This window comes from Electrona antarctica (assembly GCF_951216825.1).
Source record: "Electrona antarctica genome assembly, contig: scaffold_425, whole genome shotgun sequence".
Lineage (NCBI taxonomy): Eukaryota > Metazoa > Chordata > Actinopteri > Myctophiformes > Myctophidae > Electrona > Electrona antarctica.
This window is the reverse complement of record NW_027637477.1, coordinates 15001-37501: the sequence shown is the minus strand read 5'-3', so window position 1 is coordinate 37501 and position 22501 is coordinate 15001. Positions and strand designations below refer to the sequence as shown.

Here is a 22501-nt window from a genome sequence, read left to right as displayed (position 1 = left end):
TACTATTAGACGTGCGTCTAAAAATGGGATAAAAAACGGCAAAAAAATGAAGTTTTTTAGACGTCTACCCTTAGATTAGACGTTGATTAGCGGTTGTTTAAACGTCTATAAATAGACCGTCTATATATAGACGTCTAATCAACGTCATTTTTAGACGACCCTTTAGACGAAATTTAGACCAAAACATGCTCAGTGGGTGCAGTGCAGTGTTCTGTCCTCGGTCTAGGCTGAGGGACGGATGGTGTAATGACACACACTAGACCCTGTAGGACAGAACACTGCACTGGGTAGTTAGTGGTCTGTTAGTTGGTAGTTAGTGAGTGTGTGACTGTAATGACACACAGACACACACTAGACCCTGTAGGACACAACACTGCACTGGGTAGTTAGTGGTCTGTTAGTTGGTAGTTAGTGAGTGTGTGACTGTAATGACACACACTAGACCCTGTAGGACAGAACACTGCACTGGGTAGTTAGTGGTCTGTTAGTTGGTAGTTAGTGAGTGTGTGACTGTAATGACACACAGACACACACTAGACCCTGTAGGACACAACACTGCACTGGGTAGTTAGTGGTCTGTTAGTTGGTAGTTAGTGAGTGTGTGACTGTAATGACACACACTAGACCCTGTAGGACAGAACACTGCACTGGGTAGTTAGTGGTCTGTTAGTTGGTAGTTAGTGAGTGTGTGACTGTAATGACACACAGACACACACGAGTAGGACAACATGCAGACCATCTCAAATATCCTCTCAGGCACTAATAGATCGTGAAAAGTAACAGTTGACCTTAAACCGTTGCCGTGGATACGATTACGGCTTTCCTGATGTGGGCGTGAGAGCCATTATGTCCGTGAAATGATAATTACTGAATGACAACACGCCCTAACAGAAAGAACATGTCTCTCTTCTCCTTTATTTGTTTAATGGACAGTAGACTGGATAGTAAGGGCTCTATGTTCGTCCATACTATTTTGAAAAACATTTTTCAATAGTTAAATCCATTCTGGGCGGGAACCCCTTTTGGTGATTTAAGCATTATTTTATACTTTAGCTATTGAAAAATAGCAGATCTACAAGCTCATAGAGCAGCACAGAGTGCCGCGCTACGAGCTTGTAGGTCTGCTATTTTAGAAAAATCGTGAAAATGTGGCCCAATTATATGTAATTGTCAGCGGACAATTACATATAATCTTTGGGGTTCTTGACATGAAATATTGAGCACCACTGATATAGAAACATGAGGTATTTCAGAAAACTCAGGATTTAGATTTAGTTTTATTTCAACGTCAGGTCCAAATGGGTTAAAATAGCCGATCTACAAGCTCAGTGTGTGGATGTAGATCTACAAGCTCAGTGTGTCGATGTAGATCTACAAGCTCAGTGTGTGGATGTAGATCTACAAGCTCAGTGTGTCGATGTAGATCTACAAGCTCAGTGTGTGGATGTAGATCTACAAGCTCAGTGTGTCGATGTAGATCTACAAGCTCAGTGTGTCGATGTAGATCTACAAGCTCAGTGTGTCGATGTAGATCGGCTAGTTGAACTATTCAACTAGTAGTTTATATGAATAAGGGGTTTAGCTGGACGAACATGAGAGAGAAACATTTTCATGTCAAGGACCCCCAAACATATGTAATTGGCTGCCGACCCCCCCCCCCCCCCCCCCCATCTGAAAATATGTTGTTCCAGCCAGGGACCCCCCCCAAGCTCATAGCGCGGCACCGAGTGCCGCGCTATGAGCTTGTAGATATGCTATTTTTCAATAGCTAAAGTATAACATAATGCTTAAAACACCAAAAGGGGTTCCCGCCCAGAATGGGTTAATGGCTCGGACAAAAACTATGAACATGAACATTAAATGTACTCAAATTAGAAGGCAATACTTTGTTTGTGATTCTTTATGTCTCAAATGATTTTAAAATACAGTGACATTAAAATGTGTGTCATACTGCCTGGCATCAAAACCACCAGACAATACACAGAAGAACTTTTAATAAACCCAAACAACATGAAAACTGTACATTACTGAATACATGCGCTACAAAATAATAATAATAAAACAAACAATATGAACATCAGGAACTTTGCTGCAAAGAAATGGAAGAAAAAGTCCAAACGTTAAAATCATTCCTTTTGATCACAGATAAAAATTGGGAAATAAAGATATATCTCTGCTGTCGGGAAGAAACCTCTCAACTCCAAATTGTTCAATTTTCAGGAAATTAAAATTATACGTTTTTCAGGAAATTAAGAAAACCTTATTTTCAAAACACAGCAATGCTGCCTCATCAAAGTTGGTGTTGTGGGACTTCATATATTGTCATTTACTTGCATGAGAGGGGGAGAGTTGGTGGAGTTAGTTGCTTTAGCAGACTGTTTGAGAGGGGGAGAGTTGGTGGAGTTAGTTGCTTTAGCAGACAGTTTGAGAGGGGGAGAGGTGGTGGAGTTAGCTGCTTTAGCAGACAGTTTGAGACGGGGAGAGGTGGTGGAGTTAGTTGCTTTAGCAGACAGTTTGAGAGGGGGAGAGGTGGTGGAGTTAGTTGCTTTAGCAGACAGTTTGAGAGGGGGAGAGGTGGTGGAGTTAGTTGCTTTAGCAGACAGTTTGAGGGTCCAATGGAGTTAAGAGGTTTTCTCCAAAGTGTTTTTTTTACTACTTTCCATTGGTTCAATATTTTTTGAAACAACACAGACGTAAAGGGTGTTCAATAGCACCGATGTATGCAAAAGAAAATCTAAAACCTTAACAATGGAGTTCTGAGGTTTCCTCCCGACAGCATGGATATGTGAAGGTATTGTGAGGAGAAACAGGTTACCAGTAGCGCTCTGCCCTTGGTCTCGTAGGGCAGCAGGAAGGTCAGCATGGAACACAGAACACAGGCCAGGGCGAAGGGCGTCATGGCCAGGATCACAGAGTGAGACATCAGCACCTGGGAAACAATACAGACCCATTGAGACCTGAGGACGATTCTACAAAAGGTCTTCTAAATCCTGACAGTTTTCTGAAAACCCTATATGTTGTCAGTTGTTCTCAAACATTTTCATGTCAATATATTATAGTAATTGGATTGTGGAGCCCACCTCCATTTGAAAATATGTTGTTCCAGGAACCCCCCTTCCTAACATTTTAGTCTAGTTTTTATTTGTTGACGAAATTGTCAGAATATTTAGTCTTTGTTCGGTCGTATTCCAGCTGTTCATGTCGTAAAATCGGGAAATCGTTTCGACCCTCTGGCAGCTACGGCATGACTGTCGGTCATGGAAGAAGACCATTTTGTCCTCCAGTAAAGTAAAGGGGTGGTCATGCCATTCCCTTTGTTATTAATGTCAGTCTGTAGAGCTCATTGGTGCTGTAAACCGTTAAGGGCTATACAAATAAATGACATTTGACCATAAAGGTCTCCACACACACAGAGCGCGTTTATTCGGATTTTTAGCTGTGTTTCTCCATCGGTTTTCCGAAAAACGCGTCCAGTGTGCAACCACCTTTAGTCACAGAACATAAATGAGCCAGAGGGGCGGCGCCAACGTACCTGTGCTATGAAGGGTGCGATCATTCCTCCGATACGACTGAAGGAGGTACAGAAGCCCATCCCGAGGGACCGCGTTATGGTGGGATAGACCTGAGACAGAGAGACACGTTATGGTGGGATAGACCTGAGACACAGAGACACGTTATGGTTACGTTATGATTACGTTATGGTGGATAGACCTGAGACACAGAGACACGTTATGGTTACGTTATGATTACGTTATGGTGGATAGACCTGAGACACAGAGACACGTTATGGTGGGATAGACCTGAGACAGAGAGACACGTTATGGTGGGATAGACCTGAGACAGAGAGACACGTTATGGTTACGTTATGGTGGGATAGACCTGAGACAGAGAGACACGTTATGGTTACGTTATGGTGGGATAGACCTGAGACAGAGAGACACGTTATGGTGGGATAGACCTGAGACAGAGAGACGTTATGGTGGATAGACCTGAGACAGAGAGACACGTTATGGTGGGATAGACCTGAGACAGAGAGACACGTTATGGTGGGATAGACCTGAGACAGAGAGACACGTTATGGTTACGTTATGGTGGGATAGACCTGAGACAGAGAGACACGTTATGGTTACGTTATGGTGGGATAGACCTGAGACAGAGAGACACGTTATGGTGGGATAGACCTGAGACAGAGAGACACGTTATGGTGGGATAGACCTGAGACAGAGAGACACGTTATGGTGGGATAGACCTGAGACAGAGAGACCGCGTTATGGTGGGATAGACCTGAGACAGAGAGACGTTATGGTGGGATAGACCTGAGACAGAGAGACGTTATGGTGGGATAGACCTGAGACAGAGAGACGTTATGGTGGGATAGACCTGAGACAGAGAGACGTTATGGTGGGATAGACCTGAGACAGAGAGACGTTATGGTGGGATAGACCTGAGACACAGAGACACGTTATGGTGGGATAGACCTGAGACACAGAGACACGTTATGGTGGGATAGACCTGAGACAGAGAGACACGTTATGGTTACGTTATGGTGGGATAGACCTGAGACAGAGAGACACGTTATGGTGGGATAGACCTGAGACAGAAGGATTACGTTATGGTGGGATAGACCTGAGACAGAGAGACACGTTATGGTGGGATAGACCTGAGACAGAGAGACACGTTATGGTGGGATAGACCTGAGACAGAAGGATTACGTTATGGTGGGATAGACCTGAGACACAGAGACACGTTATGGTGGGATAGACCTGAGACAGAGAGACACGTTATGGTGGGATAGACCTGAGACAGAGAGACACGTTATGGTGGGATAGACCTGAGACAGAGAGACACGTTATGGTTACGTTATGGTGGGATAGACCTGAGACAGAGAGACACGTTATGGTGGGATAGACCTGAGACAGAGAGATACGTTATGGTGGGATAGACCTGAGACAGAGAGACACGTTATGGTGGATAGACCTGAGACAGAGAGACACGTTATGGTGGGATAGACCTGAGACAGAGAGACACGTTATGGTGGGATAGACCTGAGACAGAGAGACACGTTATGGTTACGTTATGGTGGGATAGACCTGAGACACAGAGACACGTTATGGTGGGATAGACCTGAGACACAGAGACACGTTATGGTGGGATAGACCTGAGACAGAGAGACACGTTATGGTGGGATAGACCTGAGACACAGAGACACGTTATGGTTACGTTATGGTGGATAGACCTGAGACAGAGAGACACGTTATGGTTGCGTTATGGTGGGATAGACCTGAGACAGAGAGACACGTTATGGTGGATAGACCTGAGACAGAGAGACACGTTAAGGTGGGATAGACCTGAGACAGAGAGACACGTTATGGTGGGATAGACCTGAGACACAGAGACACGTTATGGTTACGTTATGGTTACGTTATGGTGGGATAGACCTGAGACACAGAGACACGTTATGGTGGGATAGACCTGAGACACAGAGACACGTTATGGTTACGTTATGGTTACGTTATGGTGGGATAGACCTGAGACACAGAGACACGTTATGGTGGGATAGACCTGAGACAGAGAGACACGTTATGGTGGGATAGACCTGAGACAGAGAGACACGTTATGGTTACGTTATGATTACGTTATGGTGGAAAGACCTGAGACAGAAGGATTACGTTATGATTACGTTATGGTGGATAGACCTGAGACAGAAGGATTACGTTATGGTTACGTTATGGTGGATAGACCTGAGACAGAAGGATTACGTTATGATTACGTTATGGTGGATAGACCTGAGACAGAAGGATTACGTGTTAAGACACAGTGGACTCAGTCTCATGGACACACAGAGACACAGTGGACTCAGTCTCATGGACACAGAGAGACACAGTGGACTCAGTCTCATGGACACAGAGACACAGTGCTGTGGACTCAGTCTCATGGACACAGACAGAGACACAGTGGACTCAGTCTCATGGACACAGAGAGACACAGTGGACTCAGTCTCATGGACACAGACAGAGACACAGTGGACTCAGTCTCATGGACACAGAGAGACACAGTGGACTCAGTCTCATGGACACAGAGAGAGACACAGTGGACTCAGTCTCATGGACACAGACAGAGACACAGTGGACTCAGTCTCATGGACACACAGAGACACAGGGCTGTGGACTCACTCTCATGGACACAGAGACACAGTGCTGTGGACTCAGTCTCATGGACACACAGAGACACAGGGCTGTGGACTCAGTCTCATGGACACATGGTGACAGAAATATACTAAAACACTCGCCATAGGTTGAAGACAGACAACACACTCATCTGCTCCAAAAGTTTATTCTTCACCTGGTCAGACCACGGCTCTTCACCTGGTCATACCACGGCTCTACACCTGGTCATACCACGGCTCTACACCTGGTCAGACCACGGCTCTTCACCTGGTCAGACCACGGCTCTTCACCTGGTCAGACCACGGCTCTTCACCTGGTCAGACCACGGCTCTACACCTGGTCAGACCAAGGCTCTTCACCTGGTCATACCAAGGCTCTTCACCTGGTCAGACCACGGCTCTTCACCTGGTCAGACCACGGCTCTACACCTGGTCAGACCACGGCTCTACACCTGGTCATACCAAGGCTCTTCACCTGGTCAGACCACGGCTCTTCACCTGGTCATACCAAGGCTCTACACCTGGTCAGACCAAGGCTCTACACCTGGTCAGACCAAGGCTCTTCACCTGGTCAGACCAAGGCTCTACACCTGGTCAGACCAAGGCTCTACACCTGGTCAGACCAAGGCTCTACACCTGGTCAGACCAAGGCTCTACACCTGCTCAGACCAAGGCTCTACACCTGCTCAGACCAAGGCTCTACACCTGCTCAGACCAAGGCTCTACACCTGCTCAGACCAAGGCTCTACACCTGGTCAGACCACGGCTCTTCACCTGGTCAGACCAAGGCTCTACACCTGGTCAGACCAAGGCTCTACACCTGGTCAGACCACGGCTCTTCACCTGGTCAGACCACGGCTCTACACCTGGTCAGACCACGGCTCTACACCTGGTCAGACCACGGCTCTACACCTGGTCAGACCAAGGCTCTACACCTGGTCAGACCACGGCTCTACACCTGGTCAGACCACGGCTCTACACCTGGTCAGACCAAGGCTCTACACCTGGTCAGACCAAGGCTCTACACCTGGTCAGACCAAGGCTCTACACCTGGTCAGACCACGGCTCTACACCTGGTCAGACCACGGCTCTACACCTGGTCAGACCACGGCTCTACACCTGGTCAGACCAAGGCTCTACACCTGGTCAGACCAAGGCTCTACACCTGGTCAGACCAAGGCTCTACACCTGGTCAGACCAAGGCTCTACACCTGGTCAGACCAAGGCTCTACACCTGGTCAGACCAAGGCTCTACACCTGGTCAGACCAAGGCTCTACACCTGGTCAGACCAAGGCTCTACACCTGGTCAGACCAAGGCTCTACACCTGGTCAGACCAAGGCTCTACACCTGGTCAGACCAAGGCTCTACACCTGGTCAGACCAAGGCTCTACACCTGGTCAGACCAAGGCTCTACACCTGGTCAGACCAAGGCTCTACACCTGGTCAGACCACGGCTCTACACCTGGTCAGACCAAGGCTCTACACCTGGTCAGACCAAGGCTCTACACCTGGTCAGACCACGGCTCTACACCTGGTCAGACCAAGGCTCTACACCTGGTCAGACCACGGCTCTACACCTGGTCAGACCACGGCTCTACACCTGGTCAGACCAAGGCTCTACACCTGGTCAGACCAAGGCTCTACACCTGGTCAGACCAAGGCTCTACACCTGGTCAGACCACGGCTCTACACCTGGTCAGACCAAGGCTCTACACCTGGTCAGACCAAGGCTCTACACCTGGTCAGACCAAGGCTCTACACCTGGTCAGACCAAGGCTCTACACCTGGTCAGACCAAGGCTCTACACCTGGTCAGACCAAGGCTCTACACCTGGTCAGACCAAGGCTCTACACCTGGTCAGACCAAGGCAGGTGAGCCTTGGCTCAAAACCTCATCAATAATAAACTGTCGGAGCAGACGAGGAGGTCGTCTTCTCTTGTGAACCCAGCACCTCCACTAAGTGATGTGTGTATTCTATTAGTTTCTGAACACCTGTGACAGATCATTTCAGTAGAAGTCCTTCACTAGGATACAGTATTAAAGAATGAACAATAAGATGTTGGTATTCATAGTTACCTCTGCAGTGTAAATATATATAAATATAAATGTAAATATATATAAATGTGTGTATTCATAGTTACCTCTGCAGTGTAAATATATATAAATATAAATGTAAATATATATAAATGTGTGTATTCATAGTTACCTCTGCAGTGTAAATATATATAAATATAAATGTAAATATATATAAATGTGTGGTGTTCATAGTTACCTCTGCAGTGTAAATATATATCAATATAAATATAAATATATATAAATGTGTGGTGTTCATAGTTACCTCTGCAGTGTAAATATATATAAATATAAATGTAAATATATATAAATGTGTGGTGTTCATAGTTACCTCTGCAGTGTAAATATATATAAATATAAATGTAAATGTATATAAATGTGTGGTGTTCATAGTTACCTCTGCAGTGTAAATATATATAAATGTAAATATATATAAATGTGTGGTGTTCATAGTTACCTCTGCAGTGTAAATATATATAAATATAAATGTAAATGTATATAAATGTGTGGTGTTCATAGTTACCTCTGCAGTGTAAATATATATAAATATAAATGTAAATATATATAAATGTGTGGTGTTCATAGTTACCTCTGCAGTGTAAATATATATAAATATAAATGTAAATGTATATAAATGTGTGGTGTTCATAGTTACCTCTGCAGTGTAAATATATATAAATATAAATGTAAATGTATATAAATGTGTGGTGTTCATAGTTACCTCTGCAGTGTAAATATACGTCACGTTAAAATTCATGGAGACCAAAGACCGAAGCAACAGGAGCAGCACCGTAAAACCAGCCCTGGAAGAGAGAGAGACAGACATGAGACACAGAGAGACAGGGACAGGGACATGAGACACAGAGAGACAGGGACATGAGACACAGAGACATGAGACACAGAGACATGAGACACAGACATGAGACACAGAGACATGAGACACAGAGACATGAGACACAGAGACATGAGACAAAGAGAGACAGGGACATGAGACACAGAGACATGAGACACAGAGAGAAAGGGACATGAGACACAGATACATGAGACACAGAGACCGAAGCAACAGGAGCTTGAGGGTCCCCAGACAAAAATGTTGAGAACCCATGCATTAGTCTATGGACCCCCATTTAATGACATCTCTATCTCTGGGACCCCGATTTATATTGTAAGATCAATGTTACCCATAAGGGTCTATTTGGTTCCAAACTATCATTTAGCTGGGGACCCCCTGGAACTCCCTCAAGGACACCTGGGGGTCCCCGGACCCCACCTTGAATAAGCTCACAGCGCGTTGCCTCCACGACACTATTAAATGGGCCTTGAGGGCAGTTTTCATTTAGTTTTTGTTTTAGTCATAGTATCAGGTGGTGGGCAGGGACTTTACCACTGCGCCACCCGAGGCACTTGGGTCATATTTCAGTCATATGAAAATTTAGTTGACAGATTTTAGTCGCCTAAAAGCTAAAGGCCTAAAGGCCATGATGCCATCGTGATACCTGATTTATAGATTGCTGCATGCCGAAAATAGCAGATTTAGAAGCTCACAACACGTCGAAAAAAAAAGCATAAAATGGCTTTCTTAGTTCTATTAGATCTCATTTCCACTAGACGCACAACTTACATGGTGGTGCAGATGTTGACCAGCATAAACAACATGGCCGCCACCAGCTGCAGCACCGTCAGGCTCAGCTTTCGTCCAATCACGTTCAAGAGCCCGATGTTCACGGGGATCACTGGAGGGGGGGGGGGGGGGGGGGGAAGAGAGAGAGAGAGAGAGAGAGAGACAGAGAGAGACAGAGAGAGACAGAGAGAGACAGAGAGAGACAGAGAGAGACAGAGAGAGACAGAGACACAGAGAGAGACAGAGACAGAGAGACAGAGAGACAGAGAGACAGAGAGACAGAGAGAGACAGAGAGAGAGACAGAGAGAGAGAGAGAGAGAGAGAGAGAGAGAGAGAGAGAGAGACAGAGAGACAGAGAGAGAGACAGAGAGAGAGACAGAGACAGAGACAGAGACAGAGAGAGAGAGAGACAGAGAGACAGAGAGAGACAGAGAGAGAGACAGAGAGAGAGAGACAGAGAGAGAGACAGAGAGAGAGAGAGAGACAGAGAGAGAGACACAGAGAGAGAGACAGAGACAGAGACAGAGACAGAGACAGATCACTCACTTATTCCTCCTGGACATGGCAACGTTCTGACCAGTGGTGGACAGTGAGGGGTGCATGACGATGAGATTCTGACCGGTTCCAATATTATGCAGAGGACCACAATGGAAACAAGCCCATAGGGCCTATAGGGGCTGATTGGCCCAAAGCCTAATCAATCAATCAATCAATAAATAGCATAATACTTTTCCAAGTGTCTGTTTTCACAACTGAATGAGACGAGTACACACATTAAAATGTAGAATTATTTTTGTAATTTTCTTCCTTGGTGAAAACCGATGATATAATCTGTATTATTTTGAGACCGTTCCGATATGGCATTTTTATGGCCGATATGGCCTATTCTGATCATATGCTACCGATTAATCAAATGTACACATTCGAAAACATGTGAAACGGGACGTTCTGCTTAACAAACTACATTTTGAACCCATTTTGACCTGAGATCAGATTCTAAAAATGTCTTCTACATCCTGACAGTTTTCTGAAAAAGCTATGTTTCTATTTCAGTCGTTCTTCGATTTTTCAAAAATAGCAGACCTACAAGCTCATAGCGCGCCACTCGGTGGTGCGCTATGAGCTTGTAGATCTGCTATTTTTCAAACGCTAAAGTATAACATAATGCTAACACCATAAGGGGTTCCCGCCCAGAATGGGTCAAGTCACTCACGTACAACCTCCCCCCCCTCCCCTCCCCTCCCCTCCCCCCCTCACTCACATACGGCCTCCCCCTCCCCTCCCCCCCCACCCCCTCACTCACATAAGACCTCCCCCCCCTCACTCACATAAGACCCCCCCCCCCCCCCCCCCCCCCCCCCCACTCACATACGACCTCCCCCAGGCAGCTGATGAGCAGTGTGTTGTAGTCGTCTCGTTCAAAGGGGATGCAGTAGCACAGTCCCTCCTCATGGCGGTGCTGGACCTGGTGCTCGGCCCCTGCGTCCGTGATGCAGAGAAGGTTCTTCTCCAGGAGTTCAGAGGAGCTGAGAACGGAGCCGTAGTAGGAGAAGGACGCTACGAACCTAACGCACCCACAGAGACACACACACAGGAGCTGAGAACGGACCCATAGTAGGAGAAGGACGCTACGAACCTAACGCACCCACAGAGACACACACGCTGAGAACGGACCCGTAGAAGAAGGACGCTATGAACCTAACGCACCCACAGAGACACACACAGGAGCTGAGAACGGACGCGTAGTAGGAGAAGGACTCCACGAACCTAACGCACCACACCCACACACAGCCATAGTAGGAGAAGGACTCCACGAACCTAACGCACCACACCCACACACAGCCATAGTAGGAGAAGGACGCCACGAACCTAACGCACCCACACACAGCCATAGTAGGAGAAGGACGCCACAAATCTAACGCACCCACACACACACACACTTTTCTGCCCCCTCAATGTCGCAACTCTTCTATTAGATGGCTCTGCATCCAAGAACATGCACAAAGGGGAGTGCATAAACACAGACACACAAAAGCATACACTATTCTTTTATGGAGACAATTATACAATAAGTTATTATTAATTCACAAAACCTGTGTGTGTGTGTGTGTGTGTGTGTGTGTGTGTGTGTGTGTGTGTGTGTGTGTTTATGTCAGTCTGTCCCAGGCACAACTCGGGCACCTTCTGACCAAACAGCCTCAAACTTGACGAGTGCGTCTCTCGAGTCTCTCGAGTCATATCTGACCAGGTGAGTCATATATCTGACCAGGTGAGTCATATATCTGACCAGGTGAGTCATATATCTGACCAGGTGAGTCATATATCTGACCAGGTGAGTCATATATCTGACCAGGTGAGTCATATATCTGACCAGGTGAGTCATATATCTGACCAGGTGAGTCATATATCTGACCAGGTGAGTCATATATCTGACCAGGTGAGTCATATATCTGACCAGGTGAGTCATATATCTGACCAGCTGAGTCATATATCTGACCAGGTGAGTCATGTATCTGACCAGGTGAGTCATATATCTGACCAGGTGAGTCATATATCTGACCTGGTGAGTCATATATCTGACCAGGTGAGTCATATATCTGACCAGGTGAGTCATATATCTGACCAGGTGAGTCATATATCTGACCAGGTGAGTCATATATCTGACCTGGTGAGTCATATATCTGACCAGGTGAGTCATATATCTGACCAGGTGAGTCATATATCTGACCAGGTGAGTCATATATCTGACCAGGTGAGTCATGTATCTGACCAGGTGAGTCATATATCTGACCAGGTGAGTCATATATCTGACCAGGTGAGTCATATATCTGACCAGGTGAGTCATATATCTGACCAGGTGAGTCATATATCTGACCAGGTGAGTCATGTATCTGACCAGGTGAGTCATATATCTGACCAGGTGAGTCATATATCTGACCAGGTGAGTCATATATCTGACCAGGTGAGTCATATATCTGACCAGGTGAGTCATATATCTGACCAGGTGAGTCATATATCTGACCAGGTGAGTCATATATCTGACCAGGTGAGTCATATATCTGACCAGGTGAGTCATATATCTGACCAGGTGAGTCATATATCTGACCAGGTGAGTCATATATCTGACCAGGTGAGTCATATATCTGACCAGGTGAGTCATATATCTGACCAGGTGAGTCATATATCTGACCAGGTGAGTCATATATCTGACCAGGTGAGTCATATATCTGACCAGGTGAGTCATATATCTGACCAGGTGAGTCATATATCTGACCAGGTGAGTCATATATCTGACCAGGTGAGTCATATATCTGACCAGGTGAGTCATATATCTGACCAGGTGAGTCATATATCTGACCAGGTGAGTCATATATCTGACCAGGTGAGTCATATATCTGACCAGGTGAGTCATATATCTGACCAGGTGAGTCATGTATCTGACCAGGTGAGTCATGTATCTGACCAGGTGAGTCATATATCTGACCAGGTGAGTCATATATCTGACCAGGTGAGTCATATATCTGACCAGGTGAGTCATATATCTGACCAGGTGAGTCATATATCTGACCAGGTGAGTCATATATCTGACCAGGTGAGTCATATATCTGACCAGGTGAGTCATATATCTGACCAGGTGAGTCATATATCTGACCAGGTGAGTCATATATCTGACCAGGTGAGTCATATATCTGACCAGGTGAGTCATATATCTGACCAGGTGAGTCATATATCTGACCAGGTGAGTCATATATCTGACCAGGTGAGTCATATATCTGACCAGGTGAGTCATATATCTGACCAGGTGAGTCATATATCTGACCAGGTGAGTCATATATCTGACCAGGTGAGTCATATATCTGACCAGGTGAGTCATATATCTGACCAGGTGAGTCATATATCTGACCAGGTGAGTCATATATCTGACCAGGTGAGTCATATATCTGACCAGGTGAGTCATATATCTGACCAGGTGAGTCATATATCTGACCAGGTGAGTCATATATCTGACCAGGTGAGTCATATATCTGACCAGCTGAGTCATATATCTGACCAGGTGAGTCATATATCTGACCAGGTGAGTCATATATCTGACCAGGTGAGTCATATATCTGACCAGGTGAGTCATATATCTGACCAGGTGAGTCATATATCTGACCAGGTGAGTCATATATCTGACCAGGTGAGTCATATATCTGACCAGGTGAGTCATATATCTGACCAGGTGAGTCATATATCTGACCTGATGTGTGCAGTGCCGAGCGGACTAACGGTTTTCAAGAGACCAAAAAAAAAAACACAGAAATATCTGTCCCGGCCGGGTCTGCTGAGAACGCAGCGGGTCTGCTGAGAACGGGGTGTGCGTAGCGTAGAAGGAGGGCAGCATTACCAGGTGTACCACAGGATCACCGAGGTTCTTCTCCATGCTGGGCTGACCAGAACACGCCAGCTGCCTCGCTCATCCTAACACACACACACACACACACACACACACAACAGGGAGGAAGGCATCAAACAACAGAAAACACACAAGTATATACAAGTAAACACCATGTATGTTTCAGTCCCCACCGTGAGGTACACTGTAATGTATTGTAGGTATTGTAGTCCTACTGTAGGGTATTATCTTAAGGTCTTATCTTACCTGCACGGGTTCGACCAGCTTCCCGGGCGGAAGGGAGGCGTTGTTCATCTTAGAGATCATCTGGAGGGTCTCCATCGCTGCCTTCATGTTCCCAGCAGAGACGTTGTAGCGCGCTGACTCTGGGATGTACTGCAGAGACAAGACACGATGAATTGAACATGGTGGACCCTCTTGTAAACAGACACATTGTAGCGCGCTGACTCTGGGATATACTGCAGAGACAAGACACGATGAATTGAACATGGCGGACCCTCTTGTAAACAAGTGTAGTGCTTTATGGTGTCGTCCACATTTGGCGCCTGAACAGAGACATGGAGGGAAACGTGTCCAACTAGTCACCACCCAGGGCAGGGAAGGACACCACCCAGGGCAGGGAAGGACACCACCCAGGGCAGGGAAGGACACCACCCAGGGCAGGACACAACACCACCCAGGGCAGGGAAGGACACCACCCAGGGCAGGGAAGGACACCACACAGGGAAGGACACCACCCAGGGCAGGGAAGGACACCACACAGGGAAGGACACCACCCAGGGCAGGGAAGGACACCACCCAGGGCAGGACACAACACCACCCAGGGCAGGGAAGGACACCACCCAGGGCAGGACACAACACCACCCAGGGCAGGGAAGGACACCACCCAGGGCAGGGAAGGACACCACACAGGGAAGGACACCACCCAGGGCAGGGAAGGACACCACCCAGGGCAGGGAAGGACACGACACCACCCAGGGCAGGGAAGGACACCACACAGGGAAGGACACCACCCAGGGCAGGGAAGGACACCACCCAGGGCAGGGAAGGACACCACCCAGGGAAGGACACCACCCAGGGCAGGGAAGGACACCACCCAGGGCAGGGAAGGACACCACCCAGGGAAGGACACCACCCAGGGCAGGGAAGGACACCACCCAGGGCAGGGAAGGACACCACCCAGGGCAGGGGAAGGACACCACCCAGGGAAGGACACAACACCACCCAGGGCAGGGAAGGACACCACCCAGGGAAGGACACCACCCAGGGCAGGGAAGGACACCACCCAGGGCAGGGAAGGACACCACCCAGGGAAGGACACCACCCAGGGAAGGACACCACCCAGGGCAGGGAAGGACACCACCCAGGGCAGGGAAGGACACCACCCAGGGCAGGGAAGGACACCACCCAGGGCAGGGAAGGACACCACCCAGGGCAGGGAAGGACACCACCCAGGGCAGGGGAAGGACACCACCCAGGGCAGGGGAAGGACACCACCCAGGGCAGGGAAGGACACCACCCAGGGAAGGACACCACCCAGGGCAGGGAAGGACACCACAGGGCAGCTTTCTGAAGTAGACTGGTTTATTCCTCCATGTGCAAAGGAATAACACAACATTGTACAGGAGAGGAGAGCTGTCTCCTCTGTCCGGACAGAGGAGACAGCTCTCCTCTGTCCGGACAGAGGAGATAGCTCTCCTCTGTCCGGACAGAAGCTCTCCTGAGTGTTTGTGGAGACGACTGATTTATCCTGTTGCACAACAGGTGCGCAGCCACACCCAGCTCTGAGTCCACTTCTAGTTCGACTCAGGCCAGGGATGCGTTCGAATTCATTCCCCACTATTAGAGTCCACTGAGTCTGGATCCCCGTATGGGGAGTAGGGACTCGGAACAACCCTATGGATTCATCACTATTAGAGTCCACTGAGTCAGGGTCCCCGTATGGGGAGTAGGGAGTAGGGAACAACCCTATGGATTCATCACTATTAGAGTCCACTGAGTCTGGGTCCCCGTATTGGGAGTAGGGAGTAGGGAACAACCCTATGGATTCATCACTATTAGAGTCCACTGAGTCTGGGTCCCCGTATGGGGAGCAGGGAGTAGGGAACAACCCTATGGATTCATCACTATTAGAGTCCACTGAGTCTGGGTCCCCGTATGGGGAGTAGGGAGTAGGGAACAACCCTATGGATTCATCACTATTAGAGTCCACTGAGTCTGGGTCCCCGTATGGGGAGCAGGGAGTAGGGAACAACCCTAGCAATTCGAACGCAGCCCAGGTGTGACTGCTTAAACCAGTCATCCTCCATCTCACACCCACCTTGAACAGAAAGATGAGGATGATACTGGGAGCCACCGAGATGCGGATCATCCACCTCCACCCCAGGGTGGGAACCAGAGTCATGCCCAAGATGATGATCAGCATGGAGCCGGCCATCCAGAAGATCTGCAGCGACACAAACACACAACAGGAATAAAGGAGTAAAACAAGGGGATTAAATTAATTTCGCTCCTATGCCTCCAAAATGTGGAACGCCCTACCAACAGTCATTAAGACATGTGAATCCCTTGACTCCTTCAAAACCGCTCTCAAAGGGCACCTACGGACGGCTGCAATTCGAAACTGTCAATGTTTAGGACAGGAGAGTCAATGTTTAGGACAGGAGAGTCAATGTTTAGGACAGGAGAGTCAATGTTTAGGACAGGAGAGTCAATGTTTAGGACAGGAGAGTCAATGTTTAGGACAGGAGAGTCAATGTTTAGGACAGGAGAGTCAATGTTTAGGACAGGAGAGTCAATGTTTAGGACAGGAGTCAATGTTTAGGACAGGAGTCAATGTTTAGGACAGGAGAGTCAATGTTTAGGACAGGAGAGTCAATGTTTAGGACAGGAGAGTCAATGTTTAGGACAGGAGAGTCAATGTTTAGGACAGGAGAGTCAATGTTTAGGACAGGAGAGTCAATGTTTAGGACAGGAGAGTCAATGTTTAGGACAGGAGAGTCAATGTTTAGGACAGGAGTCAATGTTTAGGACAGGAGAGTCAATGTTTAGGACAGGAGAGTCAATGTTTAGGACAGGAGAGTCAATGTTTAGGACGAGAGTCAATGTTTAGGACAGGAGAGTCAATGTTTAGGACAGGAGAGTCAATGTTTAGGACAGGAGTCAATGTTTAGGACAGGAGAGTCAATGTTTAGGACAGGAGAGTCAATGTTTAGGACAGGAGAGTCAATGTTTAGGACAGGAGAGTCAATGTTTAGGACAGGAGTCAATGTTTAGAAGCATGGCTTATCATCTGTTCTCACTACTGCAACTCCATAGAGCTCCGAAGTCTGACGTCACTTTCAGTAGAGGGTGTCAATCTCCAGGTTCATGTATTTGTTTATTTGCATTGAGATCCCCAAACGGCGATTTTAGGTCGCTTCATATAAGAACTGTGTTTGAAAAATAAACCGACCACCTCGGCGTTTCTGTCAGGGGAGTGGCTGTGCGTCGTTAATGATGTCCATTCATATTTGATACAGCCAGTTTCTAGAGAAAATGGAATTAATGTGACCGCAAAAGCCTTGAAACTACATATGAATGCAATGTCGCTGAGCATATACGTCACGCCCAGCTGTCAACATATTGCGTTCCTGAGATTCCTCGTTGACGTAAGCTCAGCTGGTGGTGACTCGACTCGTACTAACCACGATACATTATATATCAATAAAATAAAAATAAATGTAATTAACGTTCAGTTTCTGTTGTGCGACGGGCTGCGGGCAGAAGCAGCCTACCCGGAAATGTAGTCTCTGGGTTGTTTGGCTCGTTTCTAACGCTTATTTTGTTACTCTTTGGGTATATTTGTACATTTCCACCTTCAGTCGATGCTTCATATCCATATGAGTGAAAAGGCCCGGGTGATCGGTTTATTTTTCAAACACCGTTCTTATATGAGGCGATCTAAAATCCCCCTATGGAGAGTACAATGCTTATAAAAACATACATGAACCAAGGCGCTCACTGCCCTCTACTGGTAGTAGAGGGCAGTGACGTCAGGACTTCGGTGCTCTATTTACTCCAGCCTTAACAAAAAAGCAATTTCCCATCTACAAGTTATACAGAACTCTGCCGCCCGACTACTTACAAACAGGAGAAAACGGGACCATATCACACCCATACTAGCTGGCCTTCACTGGTTGCCTGTGGGATCCAGGTGCGATATTAAAATACTTCTTATCACGTATAAAGCCTTAAACGGAATGGCCCCCACCTATATCCTTGATATATTCTCCCCGCACAAACCTGAACGCACCCTTAGATCGGCAGATAAGGCCCTCCTTGACGTCCCTACGACTAACTTAGTCACACGTGGTGATCGGGCCTTTTCCGCCCGGGCACCTATAGGTTGTGGAATGCACTGCCGACACAGCTAAGTCTAGCACCCTCCGTGCCTGTATTTAAATCTCAATTAAAGACCTACCTCTACACCAAATGTTACTTGACTGTACATATTTAAATATTGTTACTGTATTTCCTGCATTTCTACTGTATTTACCCTGCTCTTTGCAGCACTTTGGAGCATTGTTTTAAAAAGGTGCTATAAATAAAATTCATTATCATTATCATACTACTTACAGAGGCCAGAGGGAGCAGGTAGGCTCTGTACTGGTCTGTACTTACAGAGGTCTGTACTTACAGAGGTCTGTACTTAAGTCTGTACTTACAGAGGTCTGTACTTAGGTCTGTACTTACAGAGGCCAGAGGGAGCAGGTAGGCTCGGTACTTAGGTCTGTACTTACAGAGGCCAGAGGGAGCAGGTAGGCTCGGTACTTAGGTCTGTACTTAGGTCTGTACTTACAGAGGCCAGAGGGAGCAGGTAGGCTCGGTACTTAGGTCTGTACTTAGGTCTGTACTTACAGAGGCCAGAGGGAGCAGGTAGGCTCGGTATTTAGGTCTGTACTTACAGAGGCCAGGGGGAGCAGGTAGGCTCGGTATTTAGGTCTGTACTTACAGAGGCCAGAGGGAGCAGGTAGGCTCGGTACTTAGCAGGGATGAATTCTGTCTTCAAGACAAACCTTAAGCCAGAAAAAAAGATGCAAAGATGTAAAACCAGAAGAGCACGTTTTCACTCAAGAATATGTACTGTGTGTGTGTGTGTGTGTGTGTGTGTGTGTGTGTGTGTGTGTCGTTGGCAATACGTGTGACTTGTGTGAAGGCCAAATGTCCGGCCTCACAAGTAGAATTTGAGGAATAGACATTGTGAGGATAATAGTCCAAAATGGGTTAAAAGATTGCCTAAAATGTTGATGCCCTCACAAGCATAGTAATACAAACACGTGCACGTGTGTGGTGTGTGTGTGTGTGTGTGTGTGTGTGTGTGTGTGTGTGTGTGTGTGTGTCCTCTCACCCCTGCGACACCCCCGCCACCCCGCAGCCGACCATGCTACGTAGGAATATGAACCAACCGTACGTCGGTGCAAAGGAGGTCAGGACTGAGAAGTAGGCACTCCAGACAAAACCAGCGAAGACCACCTGGAGAGGAACAACACACGGATTTGGGATTTGAAAATATGTAAAAACAGATATAGAGAGTATGCACATGCATGATTTTCCCATCAGGAGAGGACACACCCCCCTCATCTAGACTGAGTGGCACAACATTGAGCAGCATGGAGTGTTGGAGTTTGGAAGCGCTTGTTGGAAATCACTCAACCGTCCTGCGTACCACCTGTTTCTAAATGTCACATAATGCAGGAGGCAGCAAAATGTTGTGTTATTGAAAACAAGCACTTCCAAACTCTGACACTCACAACAAAAACTTTGCAGATAGAAAGAGGATAATTCAAGCTTTTTGTACAGCTGCAATGTTGGTGAGTTTAACACTGTTTAATGCAATCAGACAGGACTTTTCTGTTTGGATGAATGGGCTGTCAAGGCCAGAAAGTAGTTTTTTGCCACTCAGTGGGCGTTCCCGCATAACTTCCAGGTACGATAATGTCACGCGCATACACTCTATTGAGATTTAAAAACACTGGAACCTCCTCATTGTAAATAATTCACATCACTGACCTTCCAGCGTCCATATTTGTCAGCGAGGTAGCCTCCCAGCACGCCACACACCATGAACCCCAGAAACACCATCTGTGGGCACCAGTGCAAAGGAAGTTGTTGTTGAATTGTGGTTTTCAACCATTTTCATATCAAGGCCCATTATTTATTCAGCATTAGAGCCACGGAACCATCTGATGACATTTAAGGCGCATACATAGTCTGGATTTTCGGTGGTGAGGTGACCACCGAACTACAACATGACATCACTGAGCCGCGGTGAAGAGCAAACCACCGCCACCGCCCCAGCCCTTTTTACTCACCACCGCTCAGCGTTATTTCAGCTCCGGTGGTCACCTCACCACCGAAAATCCAGACTATGAATGAGCCTTTAGCCTCTCAGACCCATTTGAGCCACGGACCACCATCTGATGACATTTAGCCTCTCAGACCCATTTGAGCCACGGACCACCATCTGATGACATTTAGCCTCTCAGACCCATCTGAGCCACGGACCACCATCTGATGACATTTAGCCTCTCAGACCCATCTGAGCCACGGACCACCATCTGATGACATTTAGCCTCTCAGACCCATCTGAGCCACGGACCACCATTTGATGACATTTAGCCTCTCAGACCCATTTGAGCCACGGACCACCATCTGATGACATTTAGCCTCTCAGACCCATCTGAGCCACGGACCACCATTTGATGACATTTAGCCTCTCAGACCCATTTGAGCCACGGACCACCATCTGATGACATTTAGCCTCTCAGACCCATCTGAGCCACGGACCACCATTTGATGACATTTAGCCTCACAGACTCAAAACTAAAGAATATTGTGTTGTCGTTGGATAACATTTTGTCCACAATTCCATCCATGCTGTATTGATGTTGGTACCATTAGGAGAGATAACAGGCACACATTGATCAAAATAACAATTCTTCTACATTCTCTAATAGTGTAGACTTCGTGTACATTAAGAAATGCAGATATTTAATAATTTAACTCTTGAGAGTGCAAAATGAAACCAAATGGACCAAACGGGTCCATTTGGTTTCATTTTACACTCTCAAGAGTTAAAGATCTATAAGGGTCCATTTGGTTACCATTGCCAACTATCCATTATTTAGCTGGGGACCATTGTGAAAACCATTGTGAAAATGGCATCCATTAAGCCTACTTCTCACCTGGGCATCCCAATCTTTGGCATATTATACAGGCCATGATTGTCAGAATGTCCGTGACATGGACGTCAAAGATTTGAGCTATAAATTATAACACAGCTCAAATCTGACAGATTGATGCTATATTATAGCAACAGGATTTAGAACATCTTCTACAAACATAGCAGACGTACAAGCTCACAGCTTGGTCCATCTGGGTCTGCAGCCAAACACACGTCAAAATGTTTGGGGCGTCATTAATTTGGCAGGAAAAGGTCTGAGAACTATTCTGAATAGAAGGCATTTGTATAGATTTGTGAGCGAGTAGAAAAGAACAACGCCCTCACCGTGGACACCAGCGCCACCTGCCAGTCTTCAAGACGCCACTCGCAGCGGATCTCGGGCGACACCACTGCTAACAGCATGATCTCCATGGCCTCGATTATCTAACAGACACATTGCACACAGAGACAGAGTAAGAAGAAGAGACGAAAGAGTAGAGTTGTTCCGATACAACCCTCAAGTACTCGGTACTCGGAACCAGGCCCGATACTTTGACCCGAGTACCAAAACATTCAATTGACACTCTAGGCTGAACGAATGAGACGGGAGCACGTCTGACCACAACACTGCAGCAGCTTGCCAAATGAACACAGCCGATCTACAAACATAACTGACAAGTTGTAGATCAGAGATCCATCTGCATCGATGAGGAAAAGGGGGTCAAATAAGTGGTTACTCAACAAAAATAAAGTAGTCGTATCGGTACTTGTATCGGCGAGTAGTAAAAAGTACTACTTGTACTTGTGCAGCTATTAGGCTGCAGAGAGCAACACGTTTAGAATATTCTAATGAAAACCACCAATCTGATCGGGGACGTGCAGAGAGTGTCAGGGGCTGAAATCCCCTAAGAGGGCACTTTTGGACAAAAATCGCAGAAATAGCAGATCTACAAGCTCACAACGCGTCGCGCTGCAACGCGTTGAGAGCTTGTAGATCAGCTGTTTTCGGGGCGCAACCCCAGCACTCTTTAGCTAGTG

The 22501-nt window shown here is 47.0% G+C and overlaps 1 protein-coding gene across 2 annotated transcripts in view; it reads right to left on the bottom strand.

The window, feature by feature from the left end:
- Positions 1-1928: 1928 nt before the first annotated feature.
- The window catches only part of svopl (SVOP-like), a 33903-nt gene continuing 13330 nt past the window's right edge, over positions 1929-22501 (bottom strand). For both annotated transcript variants that reach the window (XM_079531744.1, XM_079531745.1), the window contains 13 exons: positions 21809-21907; positions 20311-20382; positions 19649-19773; positions 19253-19316; positions 16580-16705; positions 14506-14634; positions 14251-14324; positions 11232-11428; positions 9863-9974; positions 8963-9044; positions 3533-3622; positions 2816-2929; positions 1929-2089 (listed from right to left, as the gene is read on the bottom strand). In XM_079531744.1, the coding sequence (XP_079387870.1) occupies positions 2078-2089; positions 2816-2929; positions 3533-3622; positions 8963-9044; positions 9863-9974; positions 11232-11428; positions 14251-14324; positions 14506-14634; positions 16580-16705; positions 19253-19316; positions 19649-19773; positions 20311-20382; positions 21809-21907 (1296 nt within the window). In that variant the 3' untranslated portion in view covers positions 1929-2077. The remainder of the gene's footprint in view (positions 2090-2815; positions 2930-3532; positions 3623-8962; positions 9045-9862; positions 9975-11231; positions 11429-14250; positions 14325-14505; positions 14635-16579; positions 16706-19252; positions 19317-19648; positions 19774-20310; positions 20383-21808; positions 21908-22501) is intronic.